This window comes from Myxine glutinosa, chromosome 6, assembly GCF_964187855.1.
Source record: "Myxine glutinosa chromosome 6, kmMyxGlut1.1, whole genome shotgun sequence".
Lineage (NCBI taxonomy): Eukaryota > Metazoa > Chordata > Myxini > Myxiniformes > Myxinidae > Myxine > Myxine glutinosa.
The window spans coordinates 134,657,632-134,678,787 of record NC_136266.1 but is presented as its reverse complement, the minus strand read 5'-3'; the positions used below and the strand labels follow the sequence as shown (position 1 = coordinate 134,678,787).

The 21,156-nt window shown below is 43.2% G+C and overlaps 1 protein-coding gene across 1 annotated transcript in view; it reads right to left on the bottom strand.

Annotated features, from left to right (window-relative positions):
* Positions 1-21,156, bottom strand: part of LOC137429455 (SCO-spondin) — a 444,698-nt gene that overhangs the window by 254,839 nt on the left and 168,703 nt on the right. The window contains exons 49-62 of the mRNA XM_078781076.1: positions 20,955-21,096; positions 20,682-20,762; positions 17,373-17,579; positions 17,146-17,271; positions 16,764-16,991; positions 15,445-15,609; positions 15,101-15,280; positions 14,670-14,792; positions 12,159-12,288; positions 8,510-8,635; positions 8,109-8,395; positions 7,696-7,866; positions 7,345-7,600; positions 5,031-5,077 (exon numbers count right to left, since the gene is read on the bottom strand). Of these exons, the coding sequence (XP_078637202.1) occupies positions 5,031-5,077; positions 7,345-7,600; positions 7,696-7,866; positions 8,109-8,395; positions 8,510-8,635; positions 12,159-12,288; positions 14,670-14,792; positions 15,101-15,280; positions 15,445-15,609; positions 16,764-16,991; positions 17,146-17,271; positions 17,373-17,579; positions 20,682-20,762; positions 20,955-21,096 (2,269 nt within the window). The remainder of the gene's footprint in view (positions 1-5,030; positions 5,078-7,344; positions 7,601-7,695; positions 7,867-8,108; positions 8,396-8,509; positions 8,636-12,158; positions 12,289-14,669; positions 14,793-15,100; positions 15,281-15,444; positions 15,610-16,763; positions 16,992-17,145; positions 17,272-17,372; positions 17,580-20,681; positions 20,763-20,954; positions 21,097-21,156) is intronic.

Below are 21,156 nucleotides of genomic sequence, written 5' to 3'. Positions count from 1 at the left end.
GGCTTTATGGCAGAGTGGCCAGACGGAAGCCAAACAGTTAAATCTTGGTTTCATCCGACCACAGAATCTTGTTTCTCACAGTCTGAGAGTCCTTTAGGTGCTTTTTTGCAAACTCTAAGTGGGCTTTCATGTGTCTTTCACTGAGGAGAGGCTTCGCCTCCCTGATCTTTCAATCCACAGTGACCATCTGATCCCCAGAGTAAAGTTCCCATTTGGTAAAAATGTCCGAAATGAGGAATCAAGGCCACATAAATATTTACTACCATAATATCTAATTATGCAAAAAATTCTCTCCAAGGATTTAAGCAAGCGGTCCACCACCACCTCAAGTCATCCCTGTACCTACCCGTGACCATTCATTCACATAACTCAACCGTCTTTCTAGCAGGTTAATGTATTTCCTCTCATTCTCCCATTCATTCATACAATCTCTCTCATTCTCATTCTTTCTCTTTCTCTTTCTCTTTCTCTCTCTCTCTCTCTCTCTCTCTCTCTCTCTCTCTCGGCCCAACTGTGGCCCCACTGTCAGTATATTGACATCTTATCCTACACTACTGGTCAAAGGTTTTCGAACACCTCAATTTTTCCAGTTTTCATTGAAATTTATGCAGTGTAATGTCTCAATGTGCTCTGAAATTAAGCATTGAACAAATAAACAATTGGAGATAAAAAAGAAATCATAGAATCATTTTTTTTAACAAAATTTAATTTAAATTTTTGACTCAGCAAAGTAGCCACCTTTTGCAGATATAACCGCCGAACACACTCGTGCCATTCTTTCTACAATGGAAATCAAATATTGTTCAGGAAGTTCTTCCCAACACCGTTGCAGAAGTTCCCACAAATGTGTTGTACTTGTAGGTTGCTTTGCTTTCACCCTTCTGTCCAGTTCATCCCAAACCAGCTCGATGGGGTTTAAGTCTGGAGACTGTGCTGGCCATTGCATGATTTGAAGCCTACCGTCTTGTTCTTTTCCTCGAAGGTAGTTTTGACATAGCCTGGAGGTGTGTTTAGGGTCATTATCTTGCTGTAGGATGGACCCCTGACCAACTAGGTGTATACCAGAGGGTATTGCATGGTGCTGTAAAATGCTGTGGTAGCCCTTTTGGTTCAGGGTGCCAGTCACTCTGTGCAAGTCGCCGACTCTGGATCCAGCAAAAGAGCTCCAGACCATCACGCTTCCTCCTCCATGTTTGACAGTTGGTGTCACACACTGAGGAACCATCCTTTCGCCTAATCGACGGCGTACAAAAACCTTGCGTGATGAACCAAAGATTTCAAATTTTGATTAATCGTTCCAAAGACCTTCTTCCAGTCTTCAGTAATGGCAGTGCTTCATGGCCCAGGCAAGACTCCTTTTCTTATTTCGCCATCTTAGCAATGGCTTTCTTTCTGCCACTCGACCTGTCCAACCCACAGCTCGAAGTCTTCTCTTCACAGTTGAAACTGAGACTTGCTTACTTCGACCAGTGTTAAGCTGTGCTTGAAGCTGTTGTCCTGTGAGCCACCTATCACGCAAGTCTTCTGATTCTGTTGTGGCTTTGGGTCTGCCAGACCTCTTCCTGTCAGAGTTTCCTCCAGTTGTCCAAATAATGCTTCAGAGGGTGTAATAACAGTCTGTTCCAATACTGCTTTTATACAGACAGGGGGTTTGTAATCAAGTAATCAGCAGAGGTTGGGACACCTGTAGGAATTGTTTGCATCAACTTTCAAGGCTTCATTTACTTGCATTGCTGCAGAACAGCTGTAAGTTGTTAACCCATTACTTGTTCCCTGAAGAAGGCCTTTTTTTTACAATATAACTGTGAAATTTACATTACTTTCCCGTTTTTGCTAACCAAAACTTTTTTTTTAACCTCGAGCAGTTTACTGCTTACCTTTGTACCATTTCAGGTTATTCACTGGACCTTAATTGCTTAAATTTGAATGAAAAATGGAAAACTTAAGGTGGTCTAAAACTTTTGACCGGTTGTGTATGTCTCCTTGCTTTGTCTCCAAAGATGAATGAAAGATCCGATAAGCCTGGAACTTATTGTTTTGACCCAACCCCACCTCCTAAAAAAGAAAAAAAAGAGACCAAGTTTAAATACAGACTTGGCATTTAATATGGAATATTTTTTTTGTGGGGGTGAACTTACTTTTCAAGATGTCTTAGAACCAAAATTTCATTGAAATTATGTTGTAATTATTCTAGATTTTGTTAATTTGACCTTTAAAAGAACCAAAAAACACATTTGACATTTCGAAACAAATAAATTGATCCTTGAAAGTGATGTAAACTGATATCGAACTCAATTCACGGACAGTACTGTGTTAAACTTCTGTACGTTTTCCAGAAGTATCTCTTTATTTTGCACATTAGCCAAAAATTTTTTTAACAAAAACAAAAGTTAAATTACGACTGGGATTACGGACAGTAAAATTACAGTTCAGTACTTCGTGTAACCCCCACGAGCATTCAGGAGAGCCCGTACACGTTGAGGCATGCTGTTCACGAGATTTGCCAAGGTTTGGACAGGAATCGCTTGCCATGCAGTGACAATAGCCTTATGCAATTCATGCACAGAGGTCAGCTGCTGGTCCAAGGGGTCGATTTGATGCGTTAATTCTGCCCACAAGTTCTCTATCGGATTCATATCCGGGGACATGGCAGGCCACTCCATATGCTCTACACCACGGTCAGCAAGAAAGTGTTGGATCATGCGAGCATGATGAGGCCATGCATTGTCATCTTGGAAGACAAAGTTTCCTCGAAAGGCTGCACGAGCAAATGGAAGCAATGTTTCTTCCAGAATGGCCCTGTACTTGAACTGGTTCAGGTTTCCATTCAGAACAACCAGGTCAGTTTTGCCCCCTGCATGAAAAGCAGCCCAAACGGTCACCCCACCACCTCCAGCTTGGACTCTTGGCACTATACAATCTTTGTTGTAGGCTTCATGCACTTGTCTGTGCACTCGGACGCGGCCATCTTGACGATAGACCAGAAATCTAGACTCGTCACTGAAGATCACGTGATTCCACTGTCCTGGCTGCCATTGACGGTGCTCTCTGGCCCACTGCAATCGGCGCTGGTGGTGTTGTCTGGTCAGGCGTGGCTTTCTCAGGGAACGCCTGGCACGATAGCCTGCTTGAACCAGTCGTTGGATGACTAGCCTTCTGGATACAGGCACATTTGTCAGTTGCTGCCACTCAGCCCGAAGCCGATTAGCTGACTTGGTACGGCCATTGCGGACTAACCGGTGCAGCTGGCGATCATCCCTCCTTGTGGTTCTGCGGGGACGTCCTGGCCTCGGTATTGGAGTAGGGACACCCCTCTGAGCATTTATTTTCAGGATCTTTGACACCTGACCTTGAGTGATGCCATACTGCCGAGCAATAGCACGCTGTTTCATGCCGTAATTTCGTAAAGCCACCACTCCATGACAAACAGCATTGTCGAGTTGACGGACCATCTCCAGAGGAAGCGGCAATAACTTTTGGAGACGTGCAGCAGTTGTTTTCCACGAATACAGAACGCTACAACCCTTGTTTACCCGACTGTGAAGCCAATCATCAAATGCACCTGTCCATACATTTTGCCACGCCACCTGTGATATAATCCTGTTGTTGACTTCTTGCTGCGACAGACAATCAGTGACATGCTTCTTTTAAAACATAAATCACCAAAGTGTAAAAGAAACTCACCAGATTGATATACTGAGTTAAGAAAGTAAACCCAAGTCAAGAAAAAAAAAATATTCCATATTAAATGCCATGTCTGTAATATCATTACTTACATTATGCACCAAAGTACATTTTCTTATCATACACAGATGGAGTTTGCTTTTTATGGCGTGTTATAATTCTCCAAATGCTGATCATCTTTCTTTAGTATATCTCTTCACTTCTTCAAAGTGATCTGTAAACTTTTATGAATTGGCCAAAGTAAATGTAGTAGCTCAGGCTTCCTCAATTTTGCATTGTTCACCTTTTACTCATTTAAAGAATTGCTCAAGTGAAAGTAATGTTCAGCCAATAACTCATTTGTGTAATGGACAGAGGGTCCGCTCTGAATCTGGAAGGTTGGCGGTTTGCACATGACCCCTGCCGAGTCATTCTTTATTTGTATACTAAGTCTAGGCTCGTGTAAGAGCTAACACAGAGAAGATATAATAAAGGGAGCGGGAGACAAGAGGGAGAGAGAGAGAGAGAGGAAAGCACAACAACAGTAGAGAACAGGGACATCGGAAGGGAGAGGGCTATGGCAGAGTACACCGGATAAATAAAATGGAAACTACATGGTCTTTCAGGAAAGAAAACGGGATTAGAAGGAGGTGGGTTTGGGATGGATTCACTGGGGTAGAAATGATCAAGGTTTTGGATGGGGGAAGATAAGACATGGTGGTGAACAGCTGTTTTGAAGACCTGGAGGGAGGAGTGGGATTGAAGAGAGTGTGGGAGCTTGTTCCAGAGGCGGGAGAAAAGAGGAATGATAGAGTGAAGGTCATAGCAAAGACTAAAAATGGTACATAAAAATGGTCCTCGGATGATGCTCAGTATTTAAAAAGGAGCACGCACAGACAAACAACCATAAGTTGGCAACCGTTGCACAGGCTTGATGGGCTTGATGGGCCTAATGGCCTCCTCCTGCATTGAAGTTCCTTGTAAAGGAACTCATCTTCAAAAAGACGCAGATGTAACGAGAAGTAGGATCATGAAAAAACAAGCAAATATTTTGAAAACATATATTTGGTCAATATCACCGTATGTAACAGAAAACCATTGTTACCAAATGGAGAAGAACTGCCTATCTCAGATACTTCATTAGAATAAGAAGGAGGCATGCAAAAAAATATTAACAACAGATTACATGGAAAGAAAGAGACCAGGCGAAGATAAAACAAACAATAAAGATCATGATGAAAATGTGGAGAAAAGAGTATGTGAACTACAAAAAAAGGATTGCATTCGCCACATATTGAGTAACATTGCAAAAAATAGTGGCTGGCGTCATCGGATGAAACAACTTCAAGCTCATATTCATGACATACCTGGACAAGGATCATCCCCGCATACCATCTCTCCATTGACACAGGTGCTGCAGAGACAATGCACAAATATACTTCTGGTTTTAACGCTATGAGTAGCCGATGGGAACACAATGCATATTGCATAGAGTGCACCTTGTACAGAGTACACACATTCACAGAACAGAGACAGGTAGGAACAATAAAGAAAATTATCAAGGACCCGCGAAACAATGTAAAATATGACTTCAAATCCTCAACTCTAACCCGGCCCCCCTCTCCCAACCCTCATAGTCTAGTAGGAAGACTAGGTCCCTCTGCACCCCCCGGAGATATACTTCTAATCAGTGTTTCTAGATTGGAAAAAATGTGTAGAAAATGACTAGCTATGGCCCCAAGCTGAAAAAATGTCCCACATACCATTTTTATGCAAATTACTGCTGCAAATTTTATGCAAAATTATGCAAATTTTATGCAAATTTTTGATGAGGAGTAGAGTTGAGGGGTCTTTGAGGGCTTCATCGAGGTGCTCTCGGTTGCAAGACTGGGTCATTCTGAGAAGCACAGCAGGGTCAGAGATCATGATGTTCTCCTCCTCAGTGAATCTCTCCATCAACAGCCTCTCCATTGCCTCACACACTGTTTTGAGGCAAAAGAGGGACTTTGCGTAGGCCTTTCCACTGAGAACACCTTTGAGAGATCCACTTGTTACTAGTTGTGCCTCAAAGAGAATCTCTGCATATCCAGAACCACGCATCTTGTGTCCAGTGAGCATCCCGATGTAGTTCATGGATGTGTGGAAGGGTCCAATCGTTACTACATGACTAGCAAATTCATTTGGCCAGCGCCAGATGATGGGAAGGGCTTTCATGCAGACACCCAGATCAAATGTATTCAGGACCCATCTCTGACCCACCTCAGCAGTTGCTGCCTCGGAACGCTTCAGTAGCTCACGAACAACTGCGTTGTCTGTGATCGGTCTGTGCCTGGTGCCTGCATGGCATGGCAATGGCCTGCAGCCTGTGCCTGGGCTAGGGGGTTTCACCTCTGCAACTGGTTCTCCCCCACCCAGCAAATCAACAGTCGACTACTGCACGCCTATCCACCAACCGATCACAGACAACGCAGTTGTTCGTGAGCTACTGAAGCGTTCCGAGGCAGCAACTGCTGAGGTGGGTCAGAGATGGGTCCTGAATACATTTGATCTGGGTGTCTGCATGAAAGCCCTTCCCATCATCTGGCGCTGGCCAAATGAATTTGCTAGTCATGTAGTAACGATTGGACCCTTCCACACATCCATGAACTACATCGGGATGCTCACTGGACACAAGATGCGTGGTTCTGGATATGCAGAGATTCTCTTTGAGGCACAACTAGTAACAAGTGGATCTCTCAAAGGTGTTCTCAGTGGAAAGGCCTACGCAAAGTCCCTCTTTTGCCTCAAAACAGTGTGTGAGGCAATGGAGAGGCTGTTGATGGAGAGATTCACTGAGGAGGAGAACATCATGATCTCTGACCCTGCTGTGCTTCTCAGAATGACCCAGTCTTGCAACCGAGAGCACCTCGATGAAGCCCTCAAAGACCCCTCAACTCTACTCCTCATCAAAAATTTGCATAAAATTTGCATAATTTTGCATAAAATTTGCAGCAGTAATTTGCATAAAAATGGTATGTGGGACATTTTTTCAGCTTGGGGCCATAGCTAGTCATTTTCTACACATTTTTTCCAATCTAGAAACACTGATTAGAAGTATATCTCCGGGGGGTGCAGGGGGACCTAGTCTTCCTACTAGACTATCAAGTCCTCAAGCTCTACCTTCCAACCCCAGTCCCCGCAATCGAAACAGCAACAGCATGGTTCCTACATATCATGGCCCATCATGATCACCTGTCCAACGCACAAACCCCTGCAGAAATCTCAAGTGACCATGAGCAGTTTAATTGTGCCAATCAAAGACCCTAAGCCTAAAGGAATTATCTTCTTACCCTAAAGAAAATGCTTTAGTGTCCTTTGTTCTCCCTCCCCATTTACTTTTTAGATACACAAATGAAGTCACGTGGTCTGTGAGTGATTCGTGTTGCCCTAATCACAATACATAGTTGTGTTTTTTTGTACATATAGTTGAGGCTCATGGAGGAGCTAGGTATACTGACACTTCCTGTGGATTCCACAATGGAAGCTATTAAGCTATCTCTAGGTAGTACACCTAAATGAAACACAAAAATAACAAAATGGAGGAAGAAATACATTTGATTTGGGTACTAGAAGTTGTTTATTGATAAAAATATAAAAAAAAGTTCAAGGTGCAATGATGAAAATGGAATATTGCTTACTGACCAGTTGTTGCAGCTGTCCAAAGGAATGCTTTCGCCCGGCCCGTAACTGTGTCCGTACTTGTGGAGGCAGCGACAACGATGGCGTTCAACGCACACACCCGCCTGAAGAAGCAAGCCTGTTCGACAGTGGCAGCCATCACGGCACTCGGCTGCACATTGTACCGGCTCAGCCAGATCCAGGCAGGAGCGAGGGCAGGCACCACCACGAGCGACACACTCTGCTGCAGTCTGGTACTCCATGTCATCAGCACACTCCGCTGCAAAACAACACAACCCGGCTCAAAGTTTCCGCCTTTAAATGTGCAGGAGTGGGAACTTTTGTGGGAAGCTTTGTCTTTAGGATTTTGCTCACCACGGCATGGCTTAGAATCGCATTCCCTGCTCTGCATGTGAGGACCTGAACATGCCACACCACCATGGCTGGGTATTGGGTTGCTGCAAGTGCGGTTCCTCATTTGCACACCGGAGCCACACAAAGCACTGCATGAACTCCATGGGGTCCAAACACTCCAACCACCCATCACTGTGTGAAATCCATGGATTAACATATTTGAATTCATGAAACTTCACTAGTTTTACAATATCTTATCCTGTAAGTTCAACTTTCCAGCAGGAGTGATTATGAAAATGTTCTTCCTCAGACACTGGCTAATGTAGTATGGCAGTACATCACATGTGCTAGATCACTGTTAATCAGAAAAATAATGTTATTTGAAGAACTTCAACACAAATACTCATTACATTTTATTTAGTAATGTCAATTACCTGGACAAGGCCTGTTTCCGCAGGCATCGCCTTGAGTTTCCTCTCTACGTGGACAGACTTGGCTTCCTCTCTGTCCAGATCGACACCTTCTCTCTCGACTTCTTGTGCCTGTATGGTTTGGGCTATGAAAGCAAGTCCGAGTGCAACGAGACCAAGGGCCCCACTGAGTCCAGCCAGGTTCTCCCCCATCTGGTTCCTTACATCTCCCCATGAAGCACAGTTGCATCTCTGTGGCATCACCTTCGCAGGGTGCTCCACCACCAAATGCCATTGGATTTGTGGGAGATCTGCATGACATTATATGTGCACTTATCAAAATTAGAATTGATTAGGAAATGTTTGATTGATTAGGAAGAATCTTGCTATGTATAAAAGGGTGGCAGTGTTGCTAATGATGTTACCTAAAGCGTCCCTGTGTCCCATGGCCACAAGAACGGTCACATAGGGTCCACGGGCTCCAAGCTGACCATCCACACTGCATGGGGCAGCTGGAAGGTGCACAGTCTATCCGTCCATCACGACAAGTGCTGCAGTATAATGAGAAATGGGAAAGGTGTACGATTTCATAACTATTGACAATGATAATTTGAGAAAAGCAAACCATTGATGAACACAGAGGAAGAAGAACGAAGGTAGTGTAAATGCCCAAAGTTACACTGATACAAAACTGTGAATATGAAAATTTGCGAGCTTTTATTTTGTCTAGCTGTAATCAAATGGAAGACCAAATACTGCATTGGAGTCATCAGAAGGAAACCAAATAAGCAAAGAGCAAAGATGGAGTCATCAGGTGGAACCTGGATGGGATTCGGGTTTCAGCCGCTACTCCACAACCCTCAAACCCACCCAGGTGCAGACAAGTGAGCCTTACAGAAAAGATTCTGCAAGAATTTACTTCTCCTTAGACAGCCAAATAAAGAAAGAGAGAAATAAAGAAAAAGCAAGAATTAGAATGAATAAAGAGAAATGTGAAAAAGTAGAAAGAAATAGGCAAGGAACAAAAAATAAAGATGTTGGGAAGAATCGAGATCGATAGTTACGTTTGTGGGGAGTAGGCATGAAATACCTTAGGAAAGTTCAGAATGTGTAGATTAGCATGCTCCGAGTGACACGAATAAGAAGAACCCACCTCAATGTACAGACTTGGCATTTAATATGGAATATTTTTTTTGTGGGGGTGAACTTACTTTCCAAGTTGACTTAGAACCAAAAGTTCATTGGAATTATGTTGACGTTATTCAAGATTTTGTTAATGTGACCTTTAAAAGAAACAAAAACCACATTTAACATTTCGAAGCAAATAAATTGATCCTTGACAGTGATGTAAACTGATATTGAACTCAATTCACGGACAGTACTGTGTTAAACTTCTGTACGTTTTCCAGAAGTATCTCTTTATTTTGCACATTAGCCAAATTTTATATTAACAAAAACAAAAGTTAAATTACGACTGGGATCACGGACAGTAAAATTACAGTTCAGTACGTCATGCAACCCCCACGAGCATTCAGGAGAGCACGTCCACGTTGAGGAATGCTGTTCACGAGATTTGCCAAGGTTTGGACAGGAATCGCTTGCCATGCAGTGACAATAGTCTGCTGCAATTCATGCACAGAGGTAGGCTGCTGGTCCAAGCTGTCGATTTGACGCGTTAATTCTGCCCACAAGTTCTCTATCGGATTCATATCCGGGGACATGGCAGGCCACTCCATATGCTCTACACCACGGTCAGCAAGAAAGTGTTGGATCATGCGAGCACGATGAGGCCGTGCATTGTCATCTTGGAAGACAAAGTTTCCTCGAAAGGCTGCACGAGCAAATGGAAGCAATGTTTCTTCCAGAATGGCCCTGTACTTGAACTGGTTCAGGTTTCCATTCAGAACAACCAGGTCAGTTTTGCCCCCTGCATGAAAAGCAGCCCAAACGGTCACCCCACCACCTCCAGCTTGGACTCTTGGCACTATACAATCTTCGTTGTAGGCTTCATGCACTTGTCTGCCCACTCGGACACGGCCATCTTGACGATAGACCAGAAATCAAGACTCGTCACTGAAGATCACGTGATTCCAGTGTCCTGGCTGCCATTGACGGTGCTCTCTGGCCCACTGCAATCGGCGCTGGCGGTGTTGTCTTGTCAGGCGTGGCTTTCTCAGGGGACACCTGGCATGATAGCCTGCTTGAACCAGTCGTTGGTTGACTAGCCTTCTGGATACAGGCACATTTGTCAGTTGCTGCCATTCAGCCCGAAGCCGATTAGCTGACTTGGTACAGCCATTGCGGACTAACCGGTGCAGCTGGCAATCATCCCTCATTGTGGTTCTGCGGGGACGTCCTGGCCTCGATATTGGAGTAGGGACACCCCTCTGAGCATTTCGTTTCGGGATCTTTGACACCTGACCTTGAGTGATGCCATACTGCCGAGCAATAGCACGCTGTTTCATGCCGGAATTTCGTAAAGCCACCACTCCATGACAAACAGCATTGTCGAGTTGACGGACCATCTCCAGAGGAAGCGGCAATAACTTTTGTAGACGTGCAGCAGTTGTTTTCCACTAATACAGAACGCAACAACCCTTATATACCCGATTCTGAAGCCAATCGTCAAATGTACCTGTCCGTACATTTTGTCACGCCACCTGTGATATAATCATGTTATTGACTTCTTGCTGCGACAGACAATCAGTGACATGGTTCTTTTAACAAAGAAATCACCGAAGCGTAAAAGAAACTCACCAGGTTGATATACCGAGTTCAGAAAGTAAACCCAAGTCAAGAAAAAAAAAATATTCCATATTAAATGCCAAGTCTGTAACTAAATAGGGAATCTGTATAGAACAAGATCATATATGTGTCTCTATAAGAGGGGTGGAGCTATGCTAATTAGGTAGGGCTTAAGGATTAACTCCCCAGTGTGTCGTTGCCCTCGGTGATTTCTCCCTATGTTGTTTTATTACAAATAAAAACCCATGCCACATACGCTCATGGCACCGCCAGGGCCGACAGAAACAGCCTTCGCGATTGAGCAGCGCTCGATGATTCAGTGTGACGTCGTGTGACGTCAGTGTGGATTATTTGAGAGCTGAAAGGAAAAAGACACGTCTCGCCATATTACTCTCTATTTCTTTTTTCTTCTTCTTTTCTCTCTCTTTCTCTTTCTCTTTCTCTTTCTCTTTCTCTTTCTCTCTCTCTCTCTCTCTCTCTCTCTCTCTCTCTCTCTCTCTCTCTCTCTCGTCGGGTGCACTGGTGAGGAGACGTGTCGGTTCTTTGGGACTTTTGCAATGTGGAAGGAAGAGGTGTTGGTTGACGGTGGTGCTCTGCGGAGAAGGAGGGGGTCGCGAGAGAAACAAAGAGGGATCCTGCCTGCTTGCCTCACGCCGGCGGCAGGCTACGGGCACGGTTCTGCGCCATCTTGTGCGTTTCCCGAGCGGTAACACTAGTTCGGCGACCAGCAAGCCCTACCAGTGATTTGGGGACGCAAAGCTAAGTGCCGGCCGGCAATAAACGAAATATCATTTATTTTTACTTTCGTTTTCCCCTTGTGTATATACGAGTCTGAGTGGAGACGTCTCAAGTTAGAAAATAGTTTTTACCTCACATACATTTATATTGTCTTCACATTTAGTTTCATTAAATCATTAGTAGTTGAATTTTACTTTTCTTGTCTTGCTTCATTTCTTCGTTTGTGGGTTCGGATAATGCTGTGTGTCCCCGATTAGATAAGGCTCGGCCTTTCCGCGTGTGCCAAAGAAAATCCCGCCAAGGTTCGGAGTATGCCTAAGAGTTAAAGCTCGTTTCGGTCATTCGTCCTCTTGGGGTGTTAATCCCAGGGACACGACAATAAAGATGTTTGGAAGAATCCAGATAGATAGATTTCAGCAGTTACTAACATTTCTTCGCTTTCCAAAGATCACAGAAACAATGTGTTCAATGCAAAAGCTCTGAGGTCACAGTGCTTTAATATGCTGGACTAATGATTTATATCTACCAAGAGCATCATCTATCCCATCTATCCCATCTTGCCAGCCAAAGGACAACAAAGTGAAAACCAACCACTCAGAACAAGTCGTGGTAGAAAATGTCTGCGCTGGCCGGTACGTTCTTCCATCCACGTTGCAGAGGCAAAGGCTGGAGTTGACACAAATGCCTTCACGCAGGAACAAACCTCGCTGGCAACGGCAACCTTCATGAAAAGTGGAATTGCTGGGGTTATATTCTGGAAATGAAACTGAACAATGTTTTGGAACAACATCATTTTCTTACTTCTTAGGTTTCAAACAAGTGTTCTGTATAACTTTTTTTTATGGATATCGCCCCAGACAAGGCATACAGCCACTCTAGGTAAGGGGCTAAGAGAAGGTTAAAAAAATATAACGATAAAACAAAACAAAATAAATAAATAAATAAAAATAACAAAAAAACATCCAAGACACAGAAAGTAGCAGAGGTTGGGTAAAATGCGATTAAACCTCAAATATGTAGGAAGTATGAATTGACATTCCTCTAAAAGCCGAGTAGATCGTAGGATAATGGGAAGCATATTACAGGTAGTGAGTGAATTCCAGAGCGAGACAGCATGAGGGATAAAACTATCTGCATCGTCTTTCATTCTGCATCTTGGGTCAGCTGTAGTGTATGGTTGTGCAGAGATGTACTGTATGGGTATGTAGCTAAATAAAGCTAGAGTAAAACTAATCCTGATTATAAAGAAATATCATTCACCAAGTTTTTCTAACTCACAAACGGAAACGTTTAACGTTCATTTGGTTTGTTTTGAAACGTGTTTTTTTTCAAGCAATTTCAAGCAATTTTTCAATGCATAGCATTTGATTTAAAAAATTGAATGTTATTTCCATTTCAATCGTAACTTGAAAGCATGTGAAAATGCAAATCGCGTTCATGTTCACTTGTATTCATTTGGCTTCTTCTTCTGTATGCTCAAAATAATGAAAACAGGTTAAAAAAATACAAAATTAAAATTGATGATTTTATGCAGCTTTGACCAGCTATGAGCTTTAGATCTAACAAAAATAATTAGCTTCTAGATTTTGCTGCTTCAGATTTTATGCAGCTTTGAGCTTTAGATCTTAAAAAAAAATCCACTTCTAGATTTGGATTGGTGAACAAATTCTGTGACCCAATATGCAATTTATTTTAAATTTCATGTCAAATGGACAAATATTGACAATTTTATGCAATCTTGACCTTTCACTTCTTGATCTAAAAACAAACAAACAATGGACTCCTACCTTTTGATTGGTGAACCAATTCTGTGACCCAATTCTGCAAATTCTTAAAATTTCAGGTCAATTGAATGAAAATTTATGATTTTATGTGGCGCTGACCTTTGACCTTTTGATTAAATTATTAATTTTCATTCTCCATATTCTCATAATAAAGCTTTGTTGAAAATTTCATAACAAAATTCAAATGGTAAATTGAAATTTCAGGTCAATTGGATGAAAATTGCTGATTTTAGGTGACACTGACCTTTAACCTTTTGATCTTTTGACAAAATTATAAATTTGACTTCTCCATTTTATCATAACAATGCTTTGTTGAAAATGTGATGAGAAAATTCAAACGGTAAATTGAAATTTCAGGTCAATGGGTTGAAAATTGATGATTTGATGTGACGCTGACCTTTTACCTCTTGACAAAATTATTAATTTGCCATCTCTGTACTATCATAACAAAGGTTTGGTGAAAACAAGATGACAATAGCTCAAATCTCTGAGGGCTATCTCTGAGGGCCTTTCACTCACTCACCGCAGGCAGGTAGGTGGTCTTTCTGTCTTCTACCGACTCCTCTCCGGCCTTGCACCCCCAGCTCTCTCTGTGCTCTGTCCCCCAAATATTCCTACAGGTCGCACAAGATCTGCCAGCAACCCTCTGATGGTTAAACTGCCGAAATCTCGGCTCTCTGCTCACCTTCACTCTTTCATTCCTCTTTTCTCCCGCCTCTGGAACAAACTCCCTCACTCCCTTCAATCCCACTCCTCCCTCCAGGTCTTTAAAACAGCTGTTCACCACCATCTCTTATCTTCCCCCATCCAAAACCTTGATCTTTTCTACCCCCGCTAATTCACCCCAGATCCACCTTGTTTGAAATTCCAACTTCTTTCCTGGAAGTCCTGGCAGTGTCCATATGTTTTATACCTCTCCCACCGCCCCCTTCCCATGCCCCCCCCCCCCCCAAAGCCCTCGCCCTCTCTCAGATCTCTCGATGTCTCCATGTCTCTCGGTCCCTGCTCTCAAATGTTGTGTTTTGTGTCCTTCCCCCTCTCTCCCCATCTTGTCTACCGCTCCCGATGTTGTATGTTTTATGTGTCGGTTTGTCTTTCTGTGTGATTAATGTTCGCTCTTTCACGAGCCTCGATCTTGTATACAAACAAGCAAAAAAAAAAAAAAAAAAAAAAAAAAAGGTAAAATGTTACAGACACACACAAACAGACAGACAGACAGACACACAGAAGTGATTACAATTCCCCATCTCCTGCTGTGCAGGCGACTGGCTCATTATGATTATTATTCAAGTATATAGAGCAATAGAGATAGATCTACCTTCCACACATGTAGACGAACAGGAGCCGTTTCCAGAAAGATCAGCACAGGTCGGGGGGCAGCGCGAAGCACGACCTTGTAAGCAATCCTGTAAGGTAATGAGCTCCAAGCCTGCCGTACACTCTGTGAGGTTGAGACAATGAGACAGGTTCCCATCACTTTCCAGTACAGTAATACATTTTTGTTTTTGCACTACAATCATGTGAAAATGATGCTGCTCCGTTCGAGCCGATAAGGAACAAACAAAAAAGGTGGTAATTCGTCAATCAATTTGCCTCATTTGGTCACAATAGAAGCAAAGTCTTTGGGATGAGGGGTGGGGGGGGGGGCGATTAATAAGGAAGTTGAATGTCAATCCCAACACCATCATCCTCCTCACTGAAATTAAGTAAGACAAGTTCCATGCCCTATACCATATTACATGTGATCACCTCCAGTGGCAGCACACGGTTGAGTGTTGCAACTGTCCCATTGCCGGCTTTGCCCAATACATGGCCAGCCGCCATTCTTTGGAGGAGGCTCCACACAGAGTCGGGCTCGCACCCGCATGCCACCTCCACAAGACACTCCGCATGTGGACCACTTACCCCAAAACGACCATCCGCCATTGACTGCAGATGACACAAACAAGTTGAGAAAAAATGTGGTAAAAATGAGATATAGATGGACTTCATCTCATTTATTAATAAACACCGCACACTTCTGGAATGATAACCAAGTGGGAAAAAAATGACTACATGTATCATTAAAAATAAACCACAAAACTGGACTGCACCTGGGCAGGCTCTGACAAAACAAGCACGACTGTCCATTAGGCCTCGGTCGCATGAGCCGCTGATAAGCTGCTGTCGTACTACGTCTCGCCGTCGAAAAGCAATACCCAGACCACAGCTCCGAGAACAGCTGCTCCATGAAGTCCATGGGGAGAGGATGCAATCCACTGCAATAGAGCAATATGGGATAGCAGATTGCAACCAGGCACAACTACCATAAAATAAACAACAATAAATAGAGACTTTCTGAAGGAAAAACTTTATACAGTATATTGGTTTTGCTCATTTGTTGGTTGAATGTAAAAATTGACAACAACATTACAGTTATAGAACAAGACTAGATGATGACTAGATGATAAATTGATGAAAATGATTGAGCAACGTTATTTGATAATATTGGGCAAGGTGACCAACCAATGTTGGGGAGAACGAATTGATTGTCCATACATGGAATGAAAGGAAAACAATTGGAATTATAATGTAATTGGAAGGAAAACAAATCAAACAAGAATAAGCAATCAAAGATTGCAGACTCTCACCAAGACGTGTCTTTAGTGGTTTGTAAGGCTTTTGTGTTAAAACAAATATGGCGGCCGAACCACGCGACCGATGATGTCATCGTAATTTTTTTTTTCTCCACCAATTTATCCATAGATCACGCTCAAGAAAGAAATTCCATCTTGATCGGATGAAGTTATGTACTTGTCGAATTATGACGTCATAATGGGGGCACCTATGACATCATCATTAACATATTTTATTCCCCACGGAGAGTTCTTTACATTGAGCCATGTCTCGATTTTTTCTATACAGCGCTTTCGGAGATATAGAGGTGCAAAGTTTTTCGGTTTTCCCAAGATGGCACCCATACCATGTGACCTATGACGTCATAATTGTCATTAAAACTTCAACAGAAGGAGGTGCACCTATGGCAAAAATTTCCTGTGAATCGGATCAATAGTTGCAGAGAAAATCATATTTATTCTGTTTGGACAAACAGACAGACAGACAGACTCAAATGCAATACCCTCTCCTCTGGCGAGGGTAACTACAGGGGAAAGAGGAGGAAAAGGGGGAGTTGAGAAAATTTGTGAGGAGTAGTGAAAGAAGGGAAGCATCAAAAGTATTAAAATATGAGGCGAACAAGAACAGTTGTCACCAAGATGGCGGGTATGATGTAACAGGCTCCAATTTATCCTCTTTTGTGACTACATCCATAAGACATTATTTTCTTTATGTAATTAATGTATAAGCTTACCCAAGGGTATGTGATAGCAAGAAAATAATAATAATAATAATAAGAAAATGAGGATGCCCATACCACAATTATGTTCATCGGAGGAATCTCTGCAGTCTGGGTTGAGGTCACAGCGTCTCTCCATGCTCACACACTCACCGCTTGTGCAGGAAAACTGATTGGAGGAACAAGGAACTGTGTAGGGAGGGCCTGTTTCAGGGTACCACTCTGGGGGAGTGCCAGGAAAAAACGGTGTTGCATCTGTGGTCGTTAAAATTGAGGTTGGTGGTGTGGGAAGTCGCATTCCAGAACCTGAAGAAAAATCAATAAAACGTATTAATATTTAAAACTATTTCTGTTTACAAAAGCAAGAGATAAAGTTGTGAAAATAAAAGTTTGTGGTCGGTTTACTGTTAAATACATATGCGCAAATATTTAAGGCATGTGCGTCAGATATTTTTTTTACCACAAGGAGCCTCATCAGAGCCATCGGAACAGTTGAGGACACCATCGCAGACAGCTCTTGCCGTGATGCACTGACCAGATGAGCATCGGAACTGGCCCATCATGCAATGTTGATGTGGTTTTAAGCCTACAAATAAAACTTTTCGATAATAATTCAACTAAACACTCAAGATAAGCTGGATTTGTGAGAATGAACAAACGCCACTCTTGTAATGCTTTAGGAATTACCTGGGGACCATGGATATCCAATGTCTATATCTGTAGAACCAAGCAGTCCTGGTTGCCCAGGTGACAATGTTGTGAATGACACAGGTGGACGTGTTCCTCCAAAATGAACACTTGGGGTTTCTTTTGTCACTCCATGAGGCTTCCACCAACTCCAAGGAAATTCTTCTGGACCTACAGTCCATTCCACTCTGGGTCCCCGACTTGCACCTGGTGGCCAAAATAGTTCACACCAGCACGGTTATTAATGCAACAGTTTGCAGTGATGCATAATACTTTAAATGTGGCCTCCTATCCAATACTTACTACACCAAACAGCAGGTTTATGAATATTTCTTGGTTCCCAACTTTCTTTGATTCTCTTTCTTTTTTTTCTCTCTCTACAGAGAGAGAGAGAGGCTCAAATAAGGGGAAGTTTAAATTAACAGTGGAGTAGTGGGGGGAGAGAGAGAGGAGAGAGGAGAGAGGAAAGAGGAGAGAGGAGAGAGGAGAGAGAGAGAGAGAGTTAGAGAGAGATAAGGGGAGGAAATACTGAAACCAGCAAGTAAGGATATTTTGGTTAGTAAGGATTAATGGGGGTGATAAAGACCTCCAAAGACAGTCACTGACTGGATGGGGGATGACACGAGGTGGCGGTGCACTATTTTCTTGGAGTTCTGGAGGGAAGAGTGGGAAAAAACGTCTCTGGAAGGTGGTTCTATAGACGAAAGAAGTGAAGAATTAGTCTCATCCATTCTCAAACAGACAAGAGAAGCTATTGTAATCAGCGTGTGTTTGTGTGTGTGTGTGTGTGTGTGTGTGTGTGTGTGTGTGTGTGTGTGTGTGTGTATATTTTTGAAATACCAACTTCCTTCCTGTAAGTCCTTGCAGTGTCCTTGTGTTTTATACTTCTCCCATCCCCTTCCCACGCCTCCTCCCCCAAGCCCTCTCCCTCCCACAGATCTCTTGATGTCCCTGCTCTCAAATGTTGTGTTTGTGTGCTTCCCCTTCTCTCCCCATCTTGTCTACCTCACCCCTTATTATATGTTTTATGTGTCTGTTTGATTTTTTTGTGTGATTAATGTTAGCTCTTTGACGAGCCTCGATCTTGTATACAAAAAAGAAAAAAAAGAAAATAATAATCTGAAAGCTGAATGCCTCAATTCTATGTTTGCTTCCAAATCTTGTGAACCCAACCCCTCACTCTTCTAGGGAAACCCATCCTTCCCTGTTGTACCCAACTGCTCCTGTACTCTGAATTTTGCACATGAGAGGTGTAGAAGGTTCTTTCAACCCTCGACGCTGACACCACTACTGGACTGGACGGCATTAGCTCACGTGTCCTAAAAACCTGCTCTGCTGTTCTTGAGCATTTTCTTTCTCTTTTTTCTCTCTTCCTTTTCTCTCTTCCTTCTCTCTTCCTTCTCTCTTCCTTCTCTCTTCCTTCTCTCTTCCTTCTCTCTTCCTTCTCTCTTTCTTCTCTCTCTCTTCTCTTCTCTCTCTCTCTCTCTCTCTCTCTCTCTCTCTCTCTCTCTCTCTCTCTCTCTCTCTCTCTCTCTCTCTCTCTCTCTCTCTCTCCACTGTTATTTGCCAAATGTCATCTTCAATCTGCTTGTAAATCCGCCAACATAACTGCATTACATAAAAAGGAGCAAAAACGGAACCCCTCAACCACAGACCTATTAGCTTACTTCTTATCATAAGCAATCATAAGCTTCTTATCATAAGTTGTTTCCTGTGATGGATGCTGTGAAGAGAAACAGGTTGAGATGGTTTGGTCATGTGTTGAGGAAGGATGAAAGTGACTGGTTGAGAAGAGTGATGGAAATGAATGTAGAAGGAAGTAGAGGACGGGGAAGACCGAGAAAGACTTGGCTAAAGATGGTGGAAGAAGAAATGCGGACAAGGGGGGGTTAACAAGGAGAGATGCAGAAAATAGGGAAAAATGGAGAAGATTGCCATGGGGACCGCAAGGCCAACCCCCGCTCCAGCAGGGAAAATTGCCTTAAAATGCCTGTTGTTGTTATCATAAGCAAGGTCATGGAATCCATCATCGCAGTTGATATGAAATCCTTCCTTTTCTCTGACAGCCTCAACTCAGATCACCAATTTGTTTTCAGACCAGGTCACTAAACCTTGGCATGCTGCTTTTACTCACCCAACAATGAATGAAGGCCCTCAATGTCAGACATTCGATCAGGGCCGTCTCTCTGCATACAGTCTGACATATTGTGCTTTTGATACAGTTTGCCATTTCACCTTGCTCTTCAAACTGTCTGCCGAAGGCATCCCAAGCGAAATCCACACATGACTTACTGAGTTGCTCTACTCTCGAAGCTAACGTGTGGCTCTCAACGTAATCCTTTCATCTCCTCTCCCTGTCAAGACTGAAGTGCCCCAAGGCAGTGACGTGGTCCGAGGCTTTTTCCTGATCTTCATCAATGTTCTCTCTGACTCTGGAAAATTATCTTTATCTATTTGCTGAAGACTCCATCCTCTGCCATGACATACCTCATCCTTCAGACAGGCAGGCTGCAGCCTCTTCCCTCTCTTCAGACCTTGAACAAAATCCCAAGCCGATCAAACACTTGGAATGTGTTTTTTCAATCCTGACAAATCCCATACTCTCACTATATATCTCTCTCTCTCTGAAAGGACCGTCTGGCAAACCCTCCTATCTACTTTCTTAACAATCCTCTTGAGGAAGTTCAGTCATTCAAACTCCTGGGTCTGACTATCAGCCATGATCTTTCCTGGACAAATCACATTTCAAAGTTGGCCTCCAAAGGCAGCCACTGACTGGGCATCCTCCATCATACAAAGCCCTTCCTTGGCACACGTGAACTCTTATGCACCTATCAGGCCTTCATCCGCAGCTTCATGGAGTACTGCCAAACCCTCCTGGTTGGCTCACCTGTCTCACATCTTGCTCCATTTGATGCTGCTGTGGAAACCAAGGTCTTTAAGATTATTGGAATCTCCCGCGATGAAGCTGAGTCTATGGGTCTATCACTTCACCGGTGGGCTCTCTGTCTTCTACCGCCTCCTTTCTGGTCTTGCACCCTCTGCTCTTTGCATGCTTTGTCCCATCACCCCTCCCCACAAGTTTCTACAGGGCTCACATGGTCCATCATCAATCCCCTTCTGGTGAAAAGACCTAAACCCAGGATCACTGCTCACTTCCACTCATTTGTTCCTCTTTTTCCCACTTGTGGAATCAACTTCCACATCCTCTTCAATCTCATTCTCCCCTCCAGGTCTTCATGACAGCTGTTCACCACCATCTCAGAACCTAACATTTAGGTTTAAAAGTCATAGCTGGTGGCACGTTACCTGGTATTTTTCCGGGAGGATGGTCTGTAAAAATCCCTTGAGGATGATACCATGAAAGTGTTGGAAATGGTAGTGTAGCTCCTGAAAATGAAAATAAATTATCTTTGATCGTTCATACAATTATTTCAGATTGCAACAACAGGCAATAGCATATCTAGTCAAATTGAATTGAACAAATATAATTATACCCAATGCATATCCACCATAAGGACCTGAGGGCACAACGGTCATTATGGTATAGACTAATTCCAGCACATATTGAGAGTAACTCACGAGGAATGCAGCCCAACACCTCCACACGAAGAAAGAAGTCGCCCTGACCGGTGACCGGAAGAATGCGGAGAAATTGCAGTAAAATTGGATGCGGCAGTGTTCTTGTCACAGGAGTTACACCATCAAAATTCCCTTGAAAAACCTGCCAAAGGTGACTTGAGGTTAGTTCATCAGTTTTCAAAATGTCTCTGAAACTTGGCTA